General features: G+C 33.8%; 1 protein-coding gene and 1 pseudogene across 1 annotated transcript; one reads left to right on the top strand and one right to left on the bottom strand.

Annotated features, from left to right (window-relative positions):
- Positions 1-487: 487 nt before the first annotated feature.
- On the bottom strand, positions 488-9857 carry LOC148614820 (glucose dehydrogenase [FAD, quinone]-like; annotated as a pseudogene).
- A 2749-nt stretch (positions 9858-12606) lies between these two features.
- LOC148614819 (glucose dehydrogenase [FAD, quinone]-like) lies at positions 12607-21850 on the top strand. The gene is made up of 11 exons (XM_088589228.1): positions 12607-12768; positions 14669-14877; positions 15134-15323; positions 16307-16435; positions 16601-16722; positions 17137-17304; positions 17705-17852; positions 18145-18305; positions 18480-18654; positions 20847-21072; positions 21558-21850. Exons 1-11 carry the CDS (start codon positions 12612-12614, stop codon positions 21727-21729), a joined length of 1857 nt encoding a protein of 618 aa, XP_088445354.1. The 5' UTR covers positions 12607-12611; the 3' UTR covers positions 21730-21850.
- Positions 21851-22338: the final 488 nt, after the last annotated feature.

Here is a 22338-nt window from a genome sequence, read left to right as displayed (position 1 = left end):
ATGTTTATACTAAGGTGCCATTTTCGGATTAAACTTCGCTGTATTAACCTTAGAAAAAAATTAGGAAACTAAGGCCTTCTGACACCAACATGACAAATGTATTATATTTGTGAGTAGTTGTAAGTATATACGGCACGTGTGACCGCTAATACTTGCTGCCTATTAAATCAGATTTTCACTCAGTTTATTTGTGCAATAAATATTCATTAATTGATTAATTTATAATTTGACTATAAACGTGTTTACAATGACTTTAAACTGAACTAACTTCGTCTACTAAATCGAAAGGTTCGACTATTCATTAAGATTATTTCAAATTGGATGTGTGCTAGTTTTCCCTGTATATTACTAATATCCGTTATGCACTTATTATTTAATTCGTTTCTTTCAACATATTGATAACATTCCAAATTTTGATATCTCATGATTATTTCTGTAAACTAAAATGCACAAACATAGCGTCAACAACAAACAGTTTTTGTACACTTTAAGAATCAAAGTTCAAATGTTCGATTTGTTCCCTAAACTGTTTTACAGTGTCTTTTCCTTTAATGATATCTGATGCTTTTTCGCCAATCATTATACAAGGAGCGTTTGTATTACCAGAAGTTACATTAGGCATAATAGATGCATCTGCAACTCGTAGACCATTGATTTCTTTTACCCTGTATAGTTTTGAGAAATGATCATAAAAATTAAAAGGTGTATTGCATTTTAGTGAAAACGCATTTTTTCTACAAATCATTGAATTAATATCAAACTACAACATTTTCATTAACCATAGGTTTTGTGCTTGTTTAGTTGCTTATTTTTACGGCTATGATCGTTTTAAAATGTCGAAACAAATAAGGTATTCTTTTCTCTACATGAGATTTTCTCAGCATTTTGATTGTCTAATTGTTCTGGCTCAAAAGTTAAAAAAAACTTAATTCTACACTTCCATGGTAACTCCAATCAAAGTCTTTGTAATTGATGATATCACAAACAGCTTAGAGTTTTCTCAGACCTAAGATTTTTTATCAAGTTTTCTGGCGCGGGGACCTGAAATAACATGTATATGTTTTTATACCTTCGAAATAGATTTTAAATCTATGTACGTTGAAAAGTTCAAATATAGGGAGTTTACTATAATGCAGTTACCTTAACTGTGGATCAACAACAGTTGTAGGGTCGCTAACTGATCCCATTCTTCACGTTGATGTCGGGTGATATCCCGTCATGCCCCATTGACGTATAAAACATTCCCAATAGTCATCAGAATCATATATCAACTTGTCACAGATCCCCGTGAAATCTAAACTGTTGAATGTTGCGCCGATTTCCTGCATGGGTTTTGTTTTTATTAGTTTGCTTATAAGTTTCAACCCTGCAATTGGTTTATACATTGGTTTAGTGTTTTGAAATATCTGTGATTTTAGATTTTATATTTATATGAATTAAGAATACAAACATTAAGAGTGCTACTATTTCCTTCATTCGTTTTATCTCAATTAGGTTGCTAAAAAGTTTTAAATCTGAAATAATTTGTATTTTGTTTTGTACATTGTAATTGTATTTTTAAAAGGTTGTTTCAATATTTTCTTTGCTGCCATGTCTATTGTTATAACATTGCTAATTCATTTGGATCACCATTATTGCCTTATTTGAAGGAAGCAACAAAAATATATTGCTAGTAACTATGATACGATACAGCTTCAATTTTTCAGTCTTCCTGTTTGATTTCATGGAGTTATGGTGTCCTTTGACGGCCGACGGTATCTGATCGAAAGAATCATATTCATTGTATTTCTTAAAGTAATCAAGGGGACCAAGATTCTAAAAAAATAAATTAAAATATCATTTGGTGTCCACAAATGGGATTCCCAGCACGCTCACATCTGGTATCGATAGTGCCCCGACCATTGAAACACAAAATACCCAACCACACGTTCAGTCTGCAGACCATCTATTCCAGTACAAAAATTCTGACTATTTCAAAATAAACAAACCATGTTCCATCACTTTAAATGATATATTTGATTACAACGATGACGAACCGAATTGTACTATATCAAAATGTGGTATTAAAAATTGCAAAACATATAACATTCTTATAACCGATTCTTACTTCTCTAGTTTCCTTACAAACAAAACCTTCCATACCAGAAGTCACTATGACTAAAGTTGAAAATCAACAAACTAAATATATGGATTAGAATGCAACTTATGCGGTCTAATATGTGTCAGTGAAACACTAGAACGATTAAACAAAAAAATGTGTGGTCATCGTTCGGGAATAAATACCACCAAATTCCCAACAGTTTATAAACATTTTAATCAACAGGATCATTCAAACCTCTCTACGAAAGTTCCTATTTTAGAAAAGAAAAATACCACCCTACGAACAGTCCCGTTCTAAGTAAAAACTATCGTAGGGAAAGAGGGGAGTATGTACTGGATACACAGACTAGGTACTGCAATACCTTACGGATGCAATGACAACATCAAAAGTATAGGAAACCTTTTAAAACCAATATAACAATAGCATAAATGTGATGAATTTATTTGACAAAACTCCAAGACGGGAAAGGAGTCATGGCCATTGCCACTATACGTCACCTAAGTTACATGATGTCTCCATAGATGGTCTCCTTCCTTTTATACAAAAACCTCTGGGACTTCATCACATTAGAACCAAACTCTATTCTATACCTTTCGCTCTTCTACACTCCCTTTACAAAACAAGTCTTGACACTCCTGTTTCTGACCCTACCTCATCATTATACAGACTTGTTGCCATCATTTTAGATATTGGTTTCAACAGACCCTTTAAACTAGTTTGTGTGAAAAGTCAAGATGTCATTTCTGCCACTACCGTTTGTCAACAAAGGTATAGATACAAATAATTTGGCTAACATCCTCCGTCACAAAAACGTTACAAAGCAAATTCCTCCATATTTCAAAGACACATTCATACCAATTATTTCATATTCCTATACTTCACTCATTGCATTCAAAATTTTCAATTATAAAAGGGTACTGCAGAACCTCAAGATTGAGGATTTCAAGGCTAAACCACCTGACTGTTCTTGCAAAAACTCTCCATTCAAATATGATCCTTCCGGACACGTCGTTACAAGAGATTTGTCCATCATCAAAAACGAATCTCTGTGTAATATCCCTTCTAAAAGTCCAAATAACCGTCAGCCACGCTCCATAAATTGAAATTATAATTATATGGATGCCGTCGAGGACTACGCAAGAAAACGGATAAAACGAGAACAAGAAGACATTGATTCTCTGTCAGAGTGGTTAAAGGCCGTGAGGTCTTTCATTTTGAAACGAATGAAAGTTTTAAGTAGATCAATGAGTGCCATGTTACATCAAAGACCCCGATGTAGCAAAAACATTGTATACTATACATGACAAATATGTTGTCGTACCAGCAGACAAAGCCCAAAACAACATTGTTTTTGTCTGAAAAAAGTTTTACATGCAATGTTTATTATCAGAGGTAGACGTAGAAAATTAAAGCAATAATAAGACCTATACTGCTACCACACTCCAAAGAAGAGATTGTGGAAAACCATAAATCTGTGCTATCCTCGTTTTGTCTCTATACCAACGACGATGATTGTGATGTACTGGATCCCTAAACTCCTCAAACAACGTTACATAGCTGGATCTGCAAAATCTACTACCAAACATCTTTCAAAACTTTTAACTTCTATACTCACAGCAGTCAAAGAGGGTCTGCAGTCCAACCACAACACTTGTTACTCCTGTGGTGGTATTAATTCAATGTGGATCCTGAAAAATTGGAAAGATCTTTTGGAGTCCATCAGTTCAAGACTTTTATCAGAATATAATGCTCATATGATTGTTCAACACTGTTAACTTCTATTCCCCATACTCAGTTAAAATCCATACGTAAAAACATTATACGCTGTTTCGTTGTTTTTCCATATATATATAGAAATAATTCCAAATCATCCTCCAAATATACAGAAGATGTTTACAAAATGCTGGAATTTTTAATCGACAACACATTTGTCAATTTTGGTGAACGCATTTTTCGGTCGGCATTCCAATGGGAACAAATTGTGCTCCTCTACTTGCTGACCTATTCCTTCAGTAGTATGAGGCTGATTTTATTGCTGATCTGATCCGAAAGAAAAAAACATCGTTTAGCTAGACCCTTTAATCTCATATATATAGATGACGCATTATCTTTAACAATCCTACTTTCGGGGATTTGATACATCGCATCTACCCCAAAAAACTTGAGATGAAGGATACTAATGACTCTGTGAAGTCAGCCTCATATCTTGACTTACACTTAGAAATCGATGGTAAAGGAAAACTACTGACCAAACTTTACGACAAACGTGATGACTTTTCATTCAGAATTGTCAACTTTCCTTTCATCTGCGGCAGCATCCCTTCAGCACCTGCGTATGGAGTGTTCATATCACAACTCATATGTTATGCAAGCGCTTGTCAAATTTATGCAGACTTTTTGTATCGGGCCAGAATTCTAAGAAATAGGCCTCTGAAACAGAGTTATGGTGCTACAAGATTGAGGTCATCACTACAGAAGTTTTATGGTCGTCATCATGAACTCGTGGATCGTTATGGTGTATCCATTTGCACCATGAAAACTGATTTACTCAATGTGTCATACTTTTCCTTTCCTCTTCCTCTTCCCTTGAAAAAGCAGAGGACGTTTACCCTACCGGTGCACCTGGTCCATGGTACTAGTTTTTATTGGAGTCCGAGTTGCTCATTTGCTTTTGTTACTTTGTATGTATGATTTTAGTTACTTTATGTTCTTTGGTGTGTATGTCTGTTTTCCATGTCTAGTCTTTGTCCCCGGATTAAAGGTTTTGATTACCGCTATAACCTTGGTCCCTTGATTACTCTTTGCAAAAGAATATAGCTCTTCTCACCTGCAATTAAACTTTTGGTATCTTCTAGTTGACACAGATAGTTAGGTTCAATCGATGGGTAGTCGAAAGGATCTTTACTATTAAGTCTGATACAACCAGTGCAGTTTGGATGAAGCTGAATGACGTTGAAGTTGTAGTAAACTCCATTTTACTTGACCAGGACATAAGAAAATTCCTAAACTTGATAATGGAAAACACACATATAGAGTGAGAGAAAAATAAAAAAAGCACTTTTTTACGGTAAAATTTGTTATACCAATTCCATATTCAAAATTTAACTGACATAATTTTTATTTGAAAGATTTCAGTTATTTGACCGATGCATTTATATTAATTATTGTATAACTCAAACTCACTGATGTATTATGATTCACTGGCAATCCATGTACTATGAATAGGTCATCCTGTGAGTGAGCAAACAGTTCGAACTGAAAATCTGGAAATTGTGGCATTTTGGGATCACGATCCGGCATTTGAGCAAACAAATGAGTACTAAACCACTACCAATAAAAAAAAACAACTGCAAAGCAATTAAGAAGGACTTGTAATATAGTAGGCTGGCGAGAAGTCTCTCTCTGTTATGCATGCATTCTCTTTAAAATTAATATTATAAATATCAAATCATTTAATTTTAAAAGTAACACGCTATCTGGATAAAACAAATTGTCTATCTCATAGAGGAAATTTTGTTATTTGGTTGTCTTCATCAATCCTTTTTTTAATCATCTATTCGTTAAACTAATTAACATTATTAATCACTTTTAATCAAAATAAAAAGAACACATTTGTACGAGTCACCTTTTCCAAGTAGATACTATAAATGATTACACGTTGATAACCACGATTCTCCAGTAGATGTGAGGGGCTTGTTTATTTTGACTTTCTGGAATATCTGATAGTGGTCCTCTAAGAAAGAACCAACTGGTAGGTCTGCAACCACTGGAATCTTAACGACAAAAAATCGTCAATTTTATAAAAGTAATAGGTACTGAGCTGTTAACTAACCGAGAAAACCGTCAGCTTAATTGTTATCCCGGACATTTTACTTCAAAAGAATTTTACTTATTCTGTTTGAAAAAACTTCATTTTGATTTTAAAAAAATGAATGTAATGGTTTGGGAAACATTTAAAAGAAGCGATTACTTATCGACCATCATTGAGGAATTACAAAGTGACAATACAATTACAAATTAATGATTACAATGAAAAAACTTAATGAATTAAAATCGTACACATATGCAAGGTGGCATGTGTAAATGCTATTTTACAATTAGCTTTTAACTATTTAATCAAAGTTTTACTGCTTTGAAACATTGATATTTTGTTTACATTCGAACTAAGACTTACTCCAAGTTGTGTTAAATGTTTCTTGGGACCAATACCAGACAGTATTAAAATGACAGGTCTGTTTATAGCTCCAGCAGATAGAATAACTTCTTTTTTGACGTAAAACTGGACCTTTCTGTGCTTTTTGATGGCTTCTACTCCTATCGCTTTCTTGCCATCTAGTAGAACCTTATAACACAAATGGATTGTTTTGTCATATACTTAATCTTAGAATGACTGTCAGCCATATAATTACGTATCGCTTTTAACTTCAGTTACACCATCGTATGGTAAAGACTATTATCATACATTTACGGACCTGAATCATATGCACGTTTGAATAAATGACCACCATCTACCGTACGTGAGTGGTCTTTTTAAAGGTGGTCCGTATGTTAGAAAAAGTTAAACACAATTCTGATTTCGACCGAAGTTGCTCTGAAAAATACAGCAGTAATTTGACTGTAACACCATTGTAATAAAGATTAATTTTTCGATGTATAACAAATTTAATATATGTTCGTCTATGTACTAAATGTACCTTAGTAACCATTGTATCAATGGTGATATAAGGTTTTCTCGCTCTATAACAGGCCTAAGATATGCTTTTGCGGTGCTTTGTCCTCCACTAGAATGGTATGCTATAAAAAGGAAGAGGTGATGAATTACATAGGAAAGTCTACATACTTATGACTTTAAGGACAATATGACCTTGTTAATTTGAGAAAGATGAGGTTCCCAGGAGCCTGAATCGCTCTCCTGGTTAAATTTTGTCTTTCAAGGGCAATAAATTTAACAAGTAATTGTCAAAACATTTTTACTCCAGAAGACTTTGATATGACCTATTGTAAGGATCATTTCAGCAATTTAAAGTTTCATGCTTTCTATCATAGTTTTCAAGATTTTGCTGAAACCTGTTTCAAGGCAAATAATTCTTACAATAAGTTATCTAAGAACTTTGATCCCTTGAGACTTTTGCAGGCCTTATAATAAGGTAACTGAAAGAATTTGGCTAAACCTAATATTTCATGAGATATAACAAGCGAAAAACTACTGTCTGATCCATATGTTCTATTTTTAGTAACGACAGCCATGTTTTGATGAATCAGAAATCTCCGCATCAGTTCTATGCAAGACACCCCAAGAAACATTGATACCAAGTTTGGTTCCAATTGGACAAGTACTGTAAGAGGGGACGAATTTTGAAAGAAATAACATTAAAACAGCAAAAACACGTTGAAAAAGGGCAATGACTCAATTTACCTTAACGGATTAAAACAACAAAATGACCAGAGATAGATCTCCTCATGCTGAACACTATTATCTACGTCAGAAGTAAGCTAAAACCAACTGTTTTGGAGATACATGCATAAAACTACTGTCACACCCCTATGTTTTATTTTTAGTAACGACAGCCATGTTTTTGATGAATCAGAAATCTCCGCATCAGTTCTATGCAAGACACCCCAAGAAACATTGATACCAAGTTTGGTTCCAATTGGACAAGTACTGTAAGAGGGGACGAATTTTGAAAGAAATAACATTAAAACAGCAAAAACACGTTGAAAAAGGGCAATGACTCAATTTACCTTAACGGATTAAAACAACAAAATGACCAGAGATAGATCTCCTCATGCTGAACACTATTATCTACGTCAGAAGTAAGCTAAAACCAACTGTTTTGGAGATACATGCATAAAACTACTGTCACACCCCTATGTTTTATTTTTAGTAACGACAGCCATGTTTTTGATGAATCAGAAATCTCCGCATCAGTTCTATGCAAGACACCCCAAGAAACATTGATACCAAGTTTGGTTCCAATTGGACAAGTACTGTAAGAGGGGACGAATTTTGAAAGAAATAACATTAAAACAGCAAAAACACGTTGAAAAAGGGCAATGACTCAATTTACCTTAACGGATTAAAACAACAAAATGACCAGAGATAGATCTCCTCATGCTGAACACTATTATCTACGTCAGAAGTAAGCTAAAACCAACTGTTTTGGAGATACATGCATAAAACTACTGTCACACCCCTATGTTTTATTTTTAGTAACGGCGGCGACATTATTCGACGGATCAAAAATCCCCAGATCAGTTCTTTGCAGGATACCCCAAGAAACATCAATAATAAGTTTGGTTTTAATTGGTCAAGTAGTGTCAGAGGAGAAGAGTTTTAAAATAACTGTTAACAACGACGGACGACGACGGACGCCGAGTGATGGCAATAGCTAAAAAGGGGAGTTGAAAATTTTAAACATATTGAAGTTATTGTTCCACTACACGTCTTATATAACAACTATATATTCGTATTATATACAGAACTTAAATGTGTGAGTGTTTGATATTCGACTTATAAGATTATAACGGTTACCTATAACCTGATTTCAAGTATTTCGGAATTTGAACATCTTCAATTTTGAGGAAATATGACAAGACGTCTTTGTAACTCCATCCTATACACCCTTCTTGTTCCCATTGATCATAGTCATATCTACTTCCTCTGACGTAAGCTAGATAGTTTATACTGCTTGTTCCTCCTAGAACCTTCCCTTTTGGCCAGAACGCCCTCTTCGACAAAAATGACTTAGTGCATAGTCTTTCATGTAAAATCACTTCAATTCAAATTTACAACATGGAACACCATTTTTTTCTAATACGGGAGATGGATGTTATGTTGATGATCTGTGTGGTTTCTTGGTTTGCTTTTTGTTATTTTTTTTCTTTTTTTTTGGGGGGGGATGTTTTGTTTTTGTTTTTTTTGTTTTTTTGGGTTTTTTTTGGTTTTTTTTTCTTTGTTTGTTTTTTTTTTTTTTTTGTTTTGTGTTTTTTTTTTTTACTTTTTGTTTTTGTTTTTGTTTTTTTATTGTTTTAAATGTTGTTTCAATTTCTGGTAAATAACTATCAAATTTGATCGTGTATCTCTTTTTTAAATAGTTGCTTAGTATACAAATTGACATGACGGCCTACGGTAAATGGATATTTTATTTTTTAGGTAATAGGTAATTTATATAATATGTAGTTGTCTTATAATTCACAAGTAATCAATATTAACGAAATACCTTTTTGTGCTTCATAAAATGTGAGTTTTCTGTGGAACAGTATAAAATGCCCAATCATTGTTTGTATTTTCTATAGCTGCCGCTCGATATGGTATGCTGATGTCAGCATTTCCAAATTCTGAACCTCCTGCTTCTATTAATAAGACAGTAACGTCACGGTCTTCTGACAATCTGTTTGCGACGACGGCACCAGATGACCCAGAGCCAACTGTTTGTAGAACATTTATTTGTTTATGTAACAACGTAAAGTAATATAAACTGTAACGGAATAAAAAAAAAGAAAATGATTTCAGAGTTGAATTACAGTTGCGATCACTTCTGACCTCTCTTCAATCCTGTCAGGATTTGCTGTCATAGAACAGTTCTAAACTGTCAGAAACTGTTCTGACCCGCGGCACACCTTGTCAGGGTCTGTCAGGGCTTTGGACGAGCTCTGTCATAATCTGTCATGGGTCCTGACACCCTCCTGTCAGGAACTGTTCGAGGTAGAACAGATACGTAGATTAGAAGAGTTCCTGACAGAATCTGACAGTCATTAGTTCGAGAATATTTCTCTGACTGAATTACATACGGTACATATACTTGAATCCGAAAAAAGGCATACCACCCGAATCCCGATTCGTACGACGGGAAAGAAGCCTAGTTATGTTTAAACTTGATTTTTTTTTTCAATTGTTCACCCGACTTTGATGTATGGCATGCAAAAATATTGCCTGTCGTACCTCCTACGTCCCTGACTTTAAAGAATTTGTACTGAATTCTTTTGGTTGCAGATCTAGACACCTTCTAGTCACAACAAATCAATATTATTCAAACGTCTCAAAAGGAGGGAACGTCCAAAAATTTGCAGTTCTAACATCGTTCGGAATTTTTCACACCTTTCTATACGTTTACATATCTTCCCTGTATCAATTTGATCCGATGGAGCAGTGTAGCAAATAGAGTCGTCACATTCTGAGACGTTTGTATAAGATTGATTTGTTGTGATATGCATCATTAATTTGATCCTCTATTCTATATAATAACATCTAAATGAACTGTCCCGTACTACCTTACATCGTGTACTAAGTTACAGCCCTATATTAATCCTACGAGGAGGAATGACCCGGCCAGCGAAAGCTATATTTCTTATACAGCCTAGCTGGCCGGATGGTCTAGGGCGCTGGACTTTGTGCAGGCGGTGTTCCCATAGATGTCCCAGTGGTACGAGTTCGAGTCCAAAAATTTTAAGCAGTTTATACTACAGAAATTTTAGACCTTTATGTTTACTCTCATACACATTTTAATAATATGACATTTTTGAATAAGTTTGAGTCAAACTAATATGTCACCTATATGATAGTTACATTGCAATAATTAGTATTTTGTCATTAATTTAAGACCCTAATGGAAATGAAATCTGCTCGCACACAGACATTTTGCAAGAACATGACATTTTTGAAGAATTTTGACTCAAATTAATATGTCACAGCCACTATATGATAGTTTTATTGAAAAATTTAGCATTTTAGTCATTAATTTTAGACCCTCATGGAAATTTAAAGTGTGCGCACTTAAATGTTTTGCAAGAATATGACTTATATAAAGAATTTTGACTCGGGTTAATGTGTCGCAGCCACCACATGATAGTTATATTGAAAAATTTAGCATTTTAGTGATAACTTTTTTAGACCCTCATGGAACTTAAAAGTGCTCGCACTCATACACTTTCCAAGAATATGACATTTTTTAAAACATTTGGACTCAAAATAATATGTTTCAGCAGCCCCACATGATAATTATATTGAAATAATTAGCATTTTAGTCAATGAGTTTAACCCCTTAAGCAAATTAACAGGGTATGCGCTCATACATTTTGCAAGAAATGACATTTTTATAAAAGTTTGACTCAAACTAATGTGTCGCAGCCACCACTTGATATTTATATTAAAATTTAGCATTTTAGACATTAATTTTAGACCCTAATAGAAATAAGAAGTGTGAGTACTCATACATTTTGCAAGAATATTTCATCTTTGAAGACTTTTGACAGAAATATATATGTCACAGTCACCCATATGATAGTTATATTGAAAAATAAGCATTTTAGTCAATAGTTATAGACCATTATGAAAAATAAAACTGCTCGCACTCATACATATTGCAGACTTTTTAGAATTTTTACTTAAATACAGGTGTCACAGTCAATAATATGACATTAACATTTTTAATTTCTACATTTTCTACATATAAGACCATGTAGGTAAATTGGAAGTGCTCACATTCACATTCGTAGCTAAAAGTGGCATTTTGAAGAATTTCGACCGAATTATTTAGGTATCAGTCAACCATTGAATGCTACAATTGTCAGTTTAAACATTTTTTAATGTCTTGTGACCCATATGTTATTAAGGAGTAATTAAGGGAACCAAGGTTATAGCGGTAATCAAAAGAATGTAATCCAGGGACAAAGACCAGACATGGAAAACAGACATACACAACAAAGAACATAAAGTGACTAAAATCATACATATAAAGTAAAAAAAAGTAAATGAGCAACTCGGACTCCAATAAAAACTGGGAGCATGGACCAGGTGCACCGGTAGGGTAAGCGTCCTGTGCTTTTCTAGAAACACCCGCCAAGTTGCTCATAACAAGTCAAGTCCGGATAGACAAACGAGGAAAGGAAAACTATGACCCGTTGAATAAATCAGTTTTCATGGTGCAGATGGATACACCATAACGATCCACGAGTTCATGATGACGACCATAAAACTTCTAAAGTGATGACTTCAATCTTGTAGCAACATAACTCTGTTCCAGAAGCCTATTTGTTAGAGTTTTAGCGCCATACAAAAGGTCTGCGTAGTTTCGGCAAGCTCTGGCATAATGTATGAGTTGTGATATGAACACTCCATACGCAGGTGCCGAAGGGATGTTGCCACAGATGAAAGGAAAGTTGACAATTCTGAATGAAAAGTTATCACGTTTGTCGTAAAGTTTGGTCAATAGTTTTCCTTTACCATCGATTTCTAAGTGTAGGTCAAGATATGAGGCTGACTTCACAGTGTCTGTAGTATCCTTTATCTCAAGTTCTTTTTTGGTAGATGCGATGTATCAAATCCCAGAAATTAGGATTGTTTAAAGATAATGTGTCTTGACCCAAGACAGCCTCTGTCAGACCCTTTCAGGGTCTGTCAGGATTTCTGTTCTGCCCGCTGTCCAGTATCCAGTACAGAGTCCATGTAAGTGGATCAAGGTCAAATGATAGGTACACTACTATTTTATTCAAACCATACACCTTTAAACACATGTTTTGTATTGACATACATGTACTAGTAAATCTGAAGATGACTTGTATTGTTTTTATTACTGTTGTTGTGGTAATTATAGCAGTATTTGTGATACGACCAAATAAAGACCCTGTACTGGATGTAAAACTAAATTCCACGTACGATTATGTCATAGGTAAGATTTTATACACTTGTATGTTCAATGCTTTTTCAACCACGAAAAACAGCCTTAACAAAATAACGTTTTGAGCAAAAACCGTGTAATTTTATCCAGGGGAAAATTTAAATTTTCACAATATGTTTATTTAAATATTTTATATTACAGTTGCGATCACTTCTAACCTCTCTTAAATTCTTCCAGACAGAACAGAAATCCTGACAGATTCTGACAGGATCTGACAGAGGCTGTCCTGGGTCAGGACACATTTTGCCCTATAACGAAAATACGAAAAGCTGTTCTAAACTGTCATACCCTTGGACAGTTCCTGACACTAAATTTTCTATTCAGTGTGACGTAATTTAGAACAGGAAGTCCGCGATTAATAAACGAAACTGTGTGATTAATGTAAATTAGCAAATCCGATTTTCAAGCTCGTGGTGATCATCATCCCACAATCGCTCGATCGTTGTTCATGTTCTAATTTTCGTCGATTACGGTCCAGTCACCCATCATTCAAAAATAACTATCATTGTTTGCACGTATATTTTTTCTTTTACATTCTGTCATGATCATACACCTGTGATATTAATTAGATTAAATTATTTAATTAGAAAATTAAAGGTTTATGTTTTTGTTCTAATATAAGTGTAAAAGTGGTAACAGATAACTTTCAGTTGTTTGATAATTCTTACGAAGTTCAAGATTGACAAAGTACTTTTTGAGTGAAAGCTACTTTTAACAACACAAGATTCACAGATCATTCAAAAAAATGTTGAAATTGACAATAGTAGCATTACATGGGCGAGCAGTTTAATTTTTCATAATGGTCTATAACTATTGACTAAAATGCTTATTTTTTTCAATATAACTATCATATGGGTGACTGTGATAACTTTATATTTCTGTCAAAACTCTTCAAAGATGAAATATTCTTGCAAAATGTATGAGTACCCACACTTCTAATTTCTATTAGAGTCTAAAGTTAATGACTAAAATGCTAATTTTTTCAATATAAATATCAAGTGGTGGCTGCGACACATTAGTTTGAGTCAAAATTCTTTAAAAATGTCATATTCTTGCAAAATGTATGAGTGCGCACACTTTAAATTTCTACGAGGGTCTAAATAAAAGACTAAAATGCTAAATTTTTCAATATAACTATCATATAGTGGCTGCGACACATCATTTTGAGTCAAAATTCTTTAAAAATATCATATTCTTGCAAACTGGCTGATAGTAAACACTTTAAAGTTCCATAAAGGTCTACAATTTCTGTATAGACTGTTATATATATATAGGTAGTCTTTATAATACCGGTGTCTAGATCTGCAACCAAAAGAATTCAGTACAAATTCTTTAAAGTTAGGGGCGTAGCAGGTACGGCAGGCAATAGTTTTTGCATGCCATACATAAAAGTCGGGTGAACAATTGAAAAAAAAAATCAAGTTTAAACATAACCAGGCCTACTTCCAGTCGTACGAATCGGGATTCGGCTAGTATGCCTTTTTTCGAAATCAAGTATATGTACCGTATGTAATTCAGTCAGAGAAATATTCTCGAACTAATGACTGTCAGATTCTGTCAGGAATTCTTCTCATCTACGTATCTGTTCTACCTAGAACAGTTCATGACAGGAGGGTGTCAGGACCCATGACAGATTATGACAGAGCTTGTCCAAAGTCCTGACAGACCCTGACAAGGTGTGTCGCGGGTCAGAACAGTTTCTGACAGTTTAGAACTGTTCTATGACAGCGAATCCTGACATGAGTGAAGAGAAGTTAGAAGTGATCGCAACTGTAGACTTACTTAGTCTAATTCAACTGAAATCATTTTCTAATATTAAAATCTTTTTTTTATTCCGTTACAGTTTATATTACTTTACGTTGTTACATAAAAATAAATGTTCTACAAACAGTTGGCTCTGGGTCATCTGGTGCCGTCATCGCAAACAGATTGTCAGAAGACCGTGACGTTACTGTCTTATTAATAGAAGCAGGAGGTTCAGAATTTGGAAATGCTGACATCAGCATACCATATCGAGCGGCAGCTATAGAAAATACAAACAATGACTGGGCATTTTATACTGTTCCACAGAAAAACTCGCATTTTATGAAGCACAAACAGGTATTTCGTTAATATTGATTACATGTGAATTATAAGACTACTACATATTATATCCATTTACAAAAACGAAAACAAAAAGCAAAAAAAAAACAAAAACAAAAACGAAAAAAACTAACTAAAAGCAAACAAAACAAAACACACAAATCATCAACATAACATCCACCTCCCGTATTAGAAAAAAATAGTGCGTCATGATGTAAATTTGAATTGAAATGATTTGACATGAAATACTATGCATAAGTCATTTTTGTTGAAGAGGGCGTTCTGGCCAAGAGGGAAGGTTCTAGGAGGAACAAGCAGTATAAACTATCTAGCTTACGTCAGAGGAAGTAGATATGACTATGATCAATGGGAACAAGAAGGGTGTATAGGATGGAGTTACAAAGACGTCTTGCCATATTTCCTCAAAATTGAAAATATTCGAATTCCGAAATACTTGAATTCAGGTAATAGATAACCGTTATAATATTATAAGTCGAATATCAAACACTCACACATTTAAGTTCTGTATATAATACGAATATATAGTTGTTATATAAGACGTGTATTGGAACAATAACTTCAATATGTTTAAAATTTTTAACTCCCCTTTTTAGCTATTGCCATCACTTGGCGTCCGTCGTCGTCCGTCGTTGTTAACAGTTTTTTTAAAACTCTTCTCCTCTGACACTACTTGACCAATTAAAACCAAACTTATTATTAATGTTTTTTGGGGTATCCTGCAAAGAACTGATCTGGGGATTTTTGATCCGTCGAAAAATGTCGCCGCCGTTACTAAAAATAAAACATAGGGGTGTGACAGTAGTTTTTTGCATGTATCTCCAAAACCGTTGGGTTTAGCTTAATTCTGATATTTTTCAAAAATCGTCCCCTCTGACACTAATTGTCCAATTGAAACCAAACTTGGTATCAATATTCCTTGGGGTGTCTTGCATAGAACTGATGCGGGGATTTTTGATTCGTCAAGAAACATGGCTGTCGTTACTAAAAAATGAACATAGAGGTCAGGCAGTAGTGTTTCGCTTATTATATCTCATAAAATGTTAGGTTTAGCCAAATTCTTTCAGTTACCCTTATTAAAAGCCTGCAAAAGTCTCAAGGAATCAAAGTTCTTAAATAACTCATTGTAAGAATTATTGCCCTCGAAACAGTTTTCAGAAAAAAAATATCTTCAAAACTATGATAGATAGCATGAAACTTTAAATTGCTGAAATGATCCTTACCATAGGTCATTTCAAAGTCTTCTTGAGTAAAAATGTTTTGACAACTACTTGTTAAATTTATTGCCCTCGAAAGACAAAATTTAACCAGGAGAGCGATTCAGGCTCCTGGGAACTTCATCTTTCTCAAATTAACAAGGTCATATTGTCCTTAAAGTCATAAGTATGTAGACTTTCCTATGTAATTCATCACCTCTTCCTTTTTATAGCATACCATTCTAGTGGAGGGCATTTGGGAATTAGCGAACCTACAAACACGGATATACCTAGTTACCTTGAGAAAGCAGCGCATGAACTGGGTATCAAGACAGTTGACTATAACGGGGAACAGCAACTCGGTATAATAATTTCTTCTAATACAGGAAGTTTCTTAAATGAAGTATTAGTATTTGGTCATTAGAATGTGTATCTAATATATGTTACAATTTAAACTTTCATGTATATTAATAAACATGTAAGTGATGTGACTCCAAGATTCTCATGGTTAAATTTAATACTTGTAGGTTTTTCTTATATGCAGATGTCAATGGATAACGGTGAACGACAAAGCACCGCCAAAGCATATCTTAGGCCTGTTATAGAGCGAGAAAACCTTCATATCGCCATTGATACAATGGTGACTAAGGTACATTAAGTACATAGAAAAACATATATATTTAATTTGTTATACACCGAAAAATTAATCTATATTACAATGGTATATGAGGTAATAAAATGTTAAGTTACCATAGAATTACAGTCAAACTTTTCCAGGCACAGATATAATATCAAATTACTGCTGTATTTTTCAAAGCAACTTCGGTCGAAATTAGAATTGTGTTTAACTTTTTCTAACATACGGACCACCTTTAAAAAGACCACTTACGTACGGTAGATGGTGGTCATTTATTCAATGTGCATATGATTCAGGTCCGTAAATGTATGATAGTAGTCTTTACTGTACGATGGTGTAACTGAAGTTAAAAGCAATTCTTAATCATATGGCTGACAGCCATTCTAAGATTAAGTATATGACAAAACAATATATTTGTGTTATAAGGTTCTACTAGATGGCAAGAAAGCGATAGGAGTAGAAGCCATCAAAAAGCACAGAAAGGTCCAGTTTTACGTTAAAAAAGAAGTTATTCTATCTGCTGGAGCTATAAACAGTCCTGTCATTTTAATGCTGTCTGGTATTGGTCCCAAGAAACATTTAACACAACTTGGAGTAAGTCTTAGTTCGAATGTAAACAAAATATCAATGTTTCAAAGCAGTAAAACTTTGATTAAATATTTAAAAGCTAATTGTAAAATAGCATTTACACATGCCACCTTGCATATGTGTACGATTTTAATTCATTAAGTTTTTTCATTGTAATCATTAATTTGTAATTGTATTGTCACTTTGTAATTTCTCAATGATGGTCGATAAGTAATCGCTTCTTTTAATTGTTTCCCAATACATTACATTCATTTTTTTTAAATTTAAATGACGTTTTTCAAGCAGAATAAGTAAAATTCTTTTGAAGTAAAATGTCCACGATAATAATAAAGCTGACGGTTTTCTCGGTTTGTGAACAGCTCAGTATCTATTACTTTTATAAAATTGACGATTTTTTCTCGTTAAGATTCCAGTGGTTGCCGATCTACCAGTTGGTTCTTTCTTAGAGGACCACTATCAGATATTCCAGAAAGTCAAAATAAACAAGCCCCTTACACCTACTGGAGAATCGTGGTTATCAACGTGGAATCATTTACAGTATCTACTTGGAAAAGGTGACTCGTACAAATGTGTTCTTTTTATTTTGATTAAAAGTGATTTTGATAATGTTAATCAATTTAACGAGTAGATGATTAAAAAAGGGATTGATGAAGACAGTCAAATAGCAAAATTTCGTCTATGAGATAATGATAATAAACAATTTGTTTTTATCCAGATAGCGTGTTACTTTTAAAATTAAACGATTCGATATTAATAATATTAATTTGGGAGAGAATGCATGCATAACAGAAAGATTTCTGGCCAGACTACTATATTACAAGCCCTTCTTAATTGTTTGCTTCGCAGGTGTTTTTACTGGTAGTGGTTTAGAAGCTCATTTGTTTGCTCAAATGCCGGATCGTGATCCCAAAATGCCACAATTTCCAGATTTTCAGTTAGAACTGCTTGCTCACTCACAGGATGACCTATTCATAGAACATGGATTGCCAGTGAATCATAATACATCAGTGAGTTTGAGTTATACAATAAAGTTAATACAAATGCATCGGTCAAATAACTGAAATCTTTCAAATAAAAATTATGTCAGTTAAATTTTGAATATGGAATTGGCATAACAAATTTTACCGTAAACAAAGTTTTTCTATTTCTCTTTATATATATGTGTGTTTTTCATTATAAAGGTTAGGAAGCTCCTTATGTCCCGGTCAAGTAAAATGGAGTTTACTATAGTTGTCATTCAGCTTCATCCAAACTGCACTGGTTATATCAGACTTAACAGTAAAGATCCTTTCGACTACCCATCTATTGAACCTAACTATCTGTGTCAACCAGAAGATACCAAAAGTTTAATTGCAGGTGAGAAGAGTTATATTCCTTTTAAAAGAGTAATCAAGGGAACCAAGGTCCTTGGAAGAGAGACAAAAAGAGGATAGCACAGATTTATGGTTTTCCACAATCTCTTCTTTGGAGAGTGCGGTATCATTGCTATTATTTGCTACGTATACCTCTGATAATTAACATTGGATGTAGACAAAACAATGTATTGGGCTTTGTCTGCTGGTACGACAACATATTTGTCATGTATAGTATACAATGTTTTTGCTATATCGGGGTCCGTGATGTAGCATTGGCACTCGTTGACCTACTTAAACTTTCATTCGTTTCTAAATTAAAGACCTCACGGCCTTTAACCACTCTGACAGAGAATCAATGTCTTCTTGTTCTCGTTTTATCCATTTTCTTCCATAGTCCTCGACGGCATCCATAAGAACTTTAAAGTTATAATTTCAATTTATGAAGCATGGCTCACGGTTATTGGGATCTTTAAAAAGGATATTACGCAGAGATTCGTTATTGATGATGGACAAATCTCCCATAACGACCATATCTGAATGTAGAGTTTTTGTGAGAACAGTCAGGTGGTTTAGCCTTGAAGTCCTCAATCTCGAGGTTCTGCAATAGCCTTTTATAATTGCAAATTTTGGATGCAATGGGTGGAGTATAGGAATATGAAATAATTGGTATGGATTTGTCTTTGAAATATTGGGGAATTTGGTTGGTAACGTTCTTGTAATAGAGGATGTTAGCCAAATTAATTGCATCTATACCTTTGTTGACAAACGGTAGTGGAAGAAATGATCGTTTTTCGTAATCCTGACTTTTCACACAAACTGGTTTAAAGAGTCATGGAAACCAATATCTAAAATGATGGCAACAAGTCTGTATAATGATGAGGTAGGGTCAGAAACAGGAGTGTCAAGATTTGTTTTGTAAAGGGAGTGTAGTAGAGCGAGAGGCATAGAATAGAGTTTGGTTCTAAAGTGATGAAGTTCAAGAGGTTTTTGTATGAAAGGAAGGAGACCATATATGGAGACATCATGTAACTTAGGTGACGTATAGTGGCAATGGCCATGACTCCTTTCCCGTCTTGGAGTTTTGTCAAATAAATTCATCACATTTATGCTATTGTTATATTGGTTTTAAAAGGTTTCCTATACTTTTGATGTTGTCATTGCATCCGTAAGGTATTGCAGTACCTAGTCTGCGTATCCAGTACACCTCTCATTCTCTACGATAGTTTTTACTTAGAACGGGACTGTTCGTAGGATGGTTTTTTTTTTCTTAAATACAAACTTTCGTAGAGAGGATAGAAGATCCTGTTGATTAAAATGTTTATAAACTGTCGGGAATTTGGTGGTATTTATGTTTTGTTTAATCGTTCTGTTCTAGTGTTTCATTGACATATATTAGACCGTATAAGTTGCATTCTAATCCATATATTTAGTTTGTTGATGTTCAACTTTAGTCATAGTGACTTCTGGTATGGAAGGTTTTGTTTGTTAGGGAACTAGAGAAGTAAGAATCGGTTGTAAGAATGTTATATGTTTTGCAATTTTTAATACCACATTTTGATATAGTACAATTTGATTTGTCATCGTTGTAGTCAAATATATCATTTAAAGTGATGGAACATGGTTTGTTTATTTTGAAATAGTCAGAATGTTTGTACTGGAATAGATGGTCTGCAGACTGAACGTGTGATTGGGTATTTTTGTTTGAATGGTCGGGGCACTATCCATACTAGATGTGAGCGTGCTACGAATCCCATTTGGGGACACCAAGGATATTTTTTTTAGAATCTTGGTCCCCTCGATTACTTTATAAATACAATGAATATAATTCTTTCGATCAGATGCCGTCGGCCGTCAAAGGACACCATAGCTGTATCGTATCATAATTACTAGTAATATATTTTTGTTGCTTCCTTCAAATAAGGCAAGAATGGTGATCCAAATGAATTAGCAATGTTATTACAATGAACATGGTAGCAAAGAAAATATAGAAACAACTTTTTAAAAATACAATTACAATGTACAAAACAAACTACAAATTATTTCAGATTTAAAACTTTTGAGCAACCTAATTGAGATAAAACCAATGAAGGAAATAGTAGCACTCTTAATGTTTGTATTCTTAATTCATATAAATATAAAATCTAAAATCAAAGATATTTCAAAACACTAAACCAATGTATAAACCAATTGCAGGGTTGAAACTTACAAGCAAACTAATAAAAACAAAACCCATGCAGGAAATCGGCGCAACATTCAACAGTTTAGATTTCACGGGGATCTGTGACAAGTTGATATATGATTCTGATGACTATTGGGAATGTATTACACGTCAATGGGGCATGACGGGATATCACCCGACATCAACGTGTAGAATGGGATCAGTTGGTGACCCTACAACTGTTGTTGATTCACAGTTAAGGTAACTGCATTATAGTAAACTACCTATAATTGAACTTTTCAACGTACATAGATTTAAAATCTATTTCGAAGGTATAAAAACATAAACATGTTATTTCAGGTCCCCGCGCCAGAAAACTTGATAAAAAATCTTAAGTCTGAGAAAACTCTTAACTGTTTGTGATATCATCAATTACAAAGACTTTGATTGGAGTTACCATGGAAGTGTAGAATTAAGTTTTTTTTAACTTTTGTGGCGTCGGAGCCAGAACATTTAGACAATCAAAATGTTGAGAAAATCTCATGTAGAGAAAAGAATACCTTATTTGTTTCGACATTTTAAAACGAACATAAACCGTAAAAATAAGCAACTAAACAAGCACAAAACCTATGGTTAATGAAAATGTTGTAGTTTGATATTAATTCAATGATTTGTAGAAAAAAGGTTTTATCACTAAAATGCAATACACATTCTAATTTTTATTATCATTTCTCAAAACTATACAGGGTAAAAGAAATCAATGGTCTACGAGTTGCAGATGCATCTATTATGCCTCATGTAACTTCTGGTAATACAAACGCTCCTTGTATAATGATTGGCGAAAAAGCATCAGATATCATTAAAGGAAAAGACACTGTAAAACGGTTTAGGGAACAAATCGAACATTTGAACTTGTGATTCCTAAAGTGTACAAAAACTGTTTTTTGTTGACGCTATGTTTGTGCATTTTAGTTTACAGAAATAATTATGAGATATTAAAATTTGAAATGTTATCAATCTGTTGAAAGATACGAATTAAATAATAAGTGCAAAACAGATATTAATAATATACAGGCAAAACTAGCACACACCCAATTTGAAATAATGAATAGTCGAACCTTTCGATTTAGTAGACGAAGTTAGTTCAGTTTAAAGTCACTATAAACACGTTTATAGTCAAATTATAAATTAAATACAAAGAAAACTAGTACTATTACTAAAAAATGAATTGAAGGATATATGCAGCGACAAATAATAACATTTTTGTTTCGTTCCAACTATTTAGAGTGGAAAGCGTGATTTCTATGGGTTTTTGCCTGTAAATATATTAAACGAATATTAACAATGACTTTCCTATCACCGTGCCATTCTTTATTATCAATTTGCTGAACAACACAAAGGATTGAAAAAGCTATTTGGATAAAATTTAAGCTACATGGAAAGAGTAATCAAGGGAACCAAGGTTATAGCGGTAACAAAAGAATGCAATCCAGGGACAAAGACCAGACATGGAAAACAGACATACAC

This window comes from Perna viridis, chromosome 6, assembly GCF_037379345.1.
Source record: "Perna viridis isolate PV_CMFRI_1.1 ecotype Kerala chromosome 6, ASM3737934v1, whole genome shotgun sequence".
Taxonomy (NCBI): Eukaryota; Metazoa; Mollusca; class Bivalvia; order Mytilida; family Mytilidae; genus Perna; species Perna viridis.
The sequence above is the reverse complement of the archived record's forward strand: the minus strand, read 5'-3'. Positions and strand labels throughout refer to the sequence as shown.

Coding starts and splice junctions, on each gene's coding strand:
- LOC148614819 (XM_088589228.1), top strand. CDS start 12,612: ATGTTTTGTATTGACATACATGTACTAGTAAATCTGAAGATGACTTGT. Junction 15,324..16,306: donor TCCGAAATACTTGAATTCAG/GTAATAGATAAC, acceptor TCCTTTTTATAG/CATACCATTCTAGTGGAGGG. Junction 21,073..21,557: donor GTTGTTGATTCACAGTTAAG/GTAACTGCATTA, acceptor AAAACTATACAG/GGTAAAAGAAATCAATGGTC.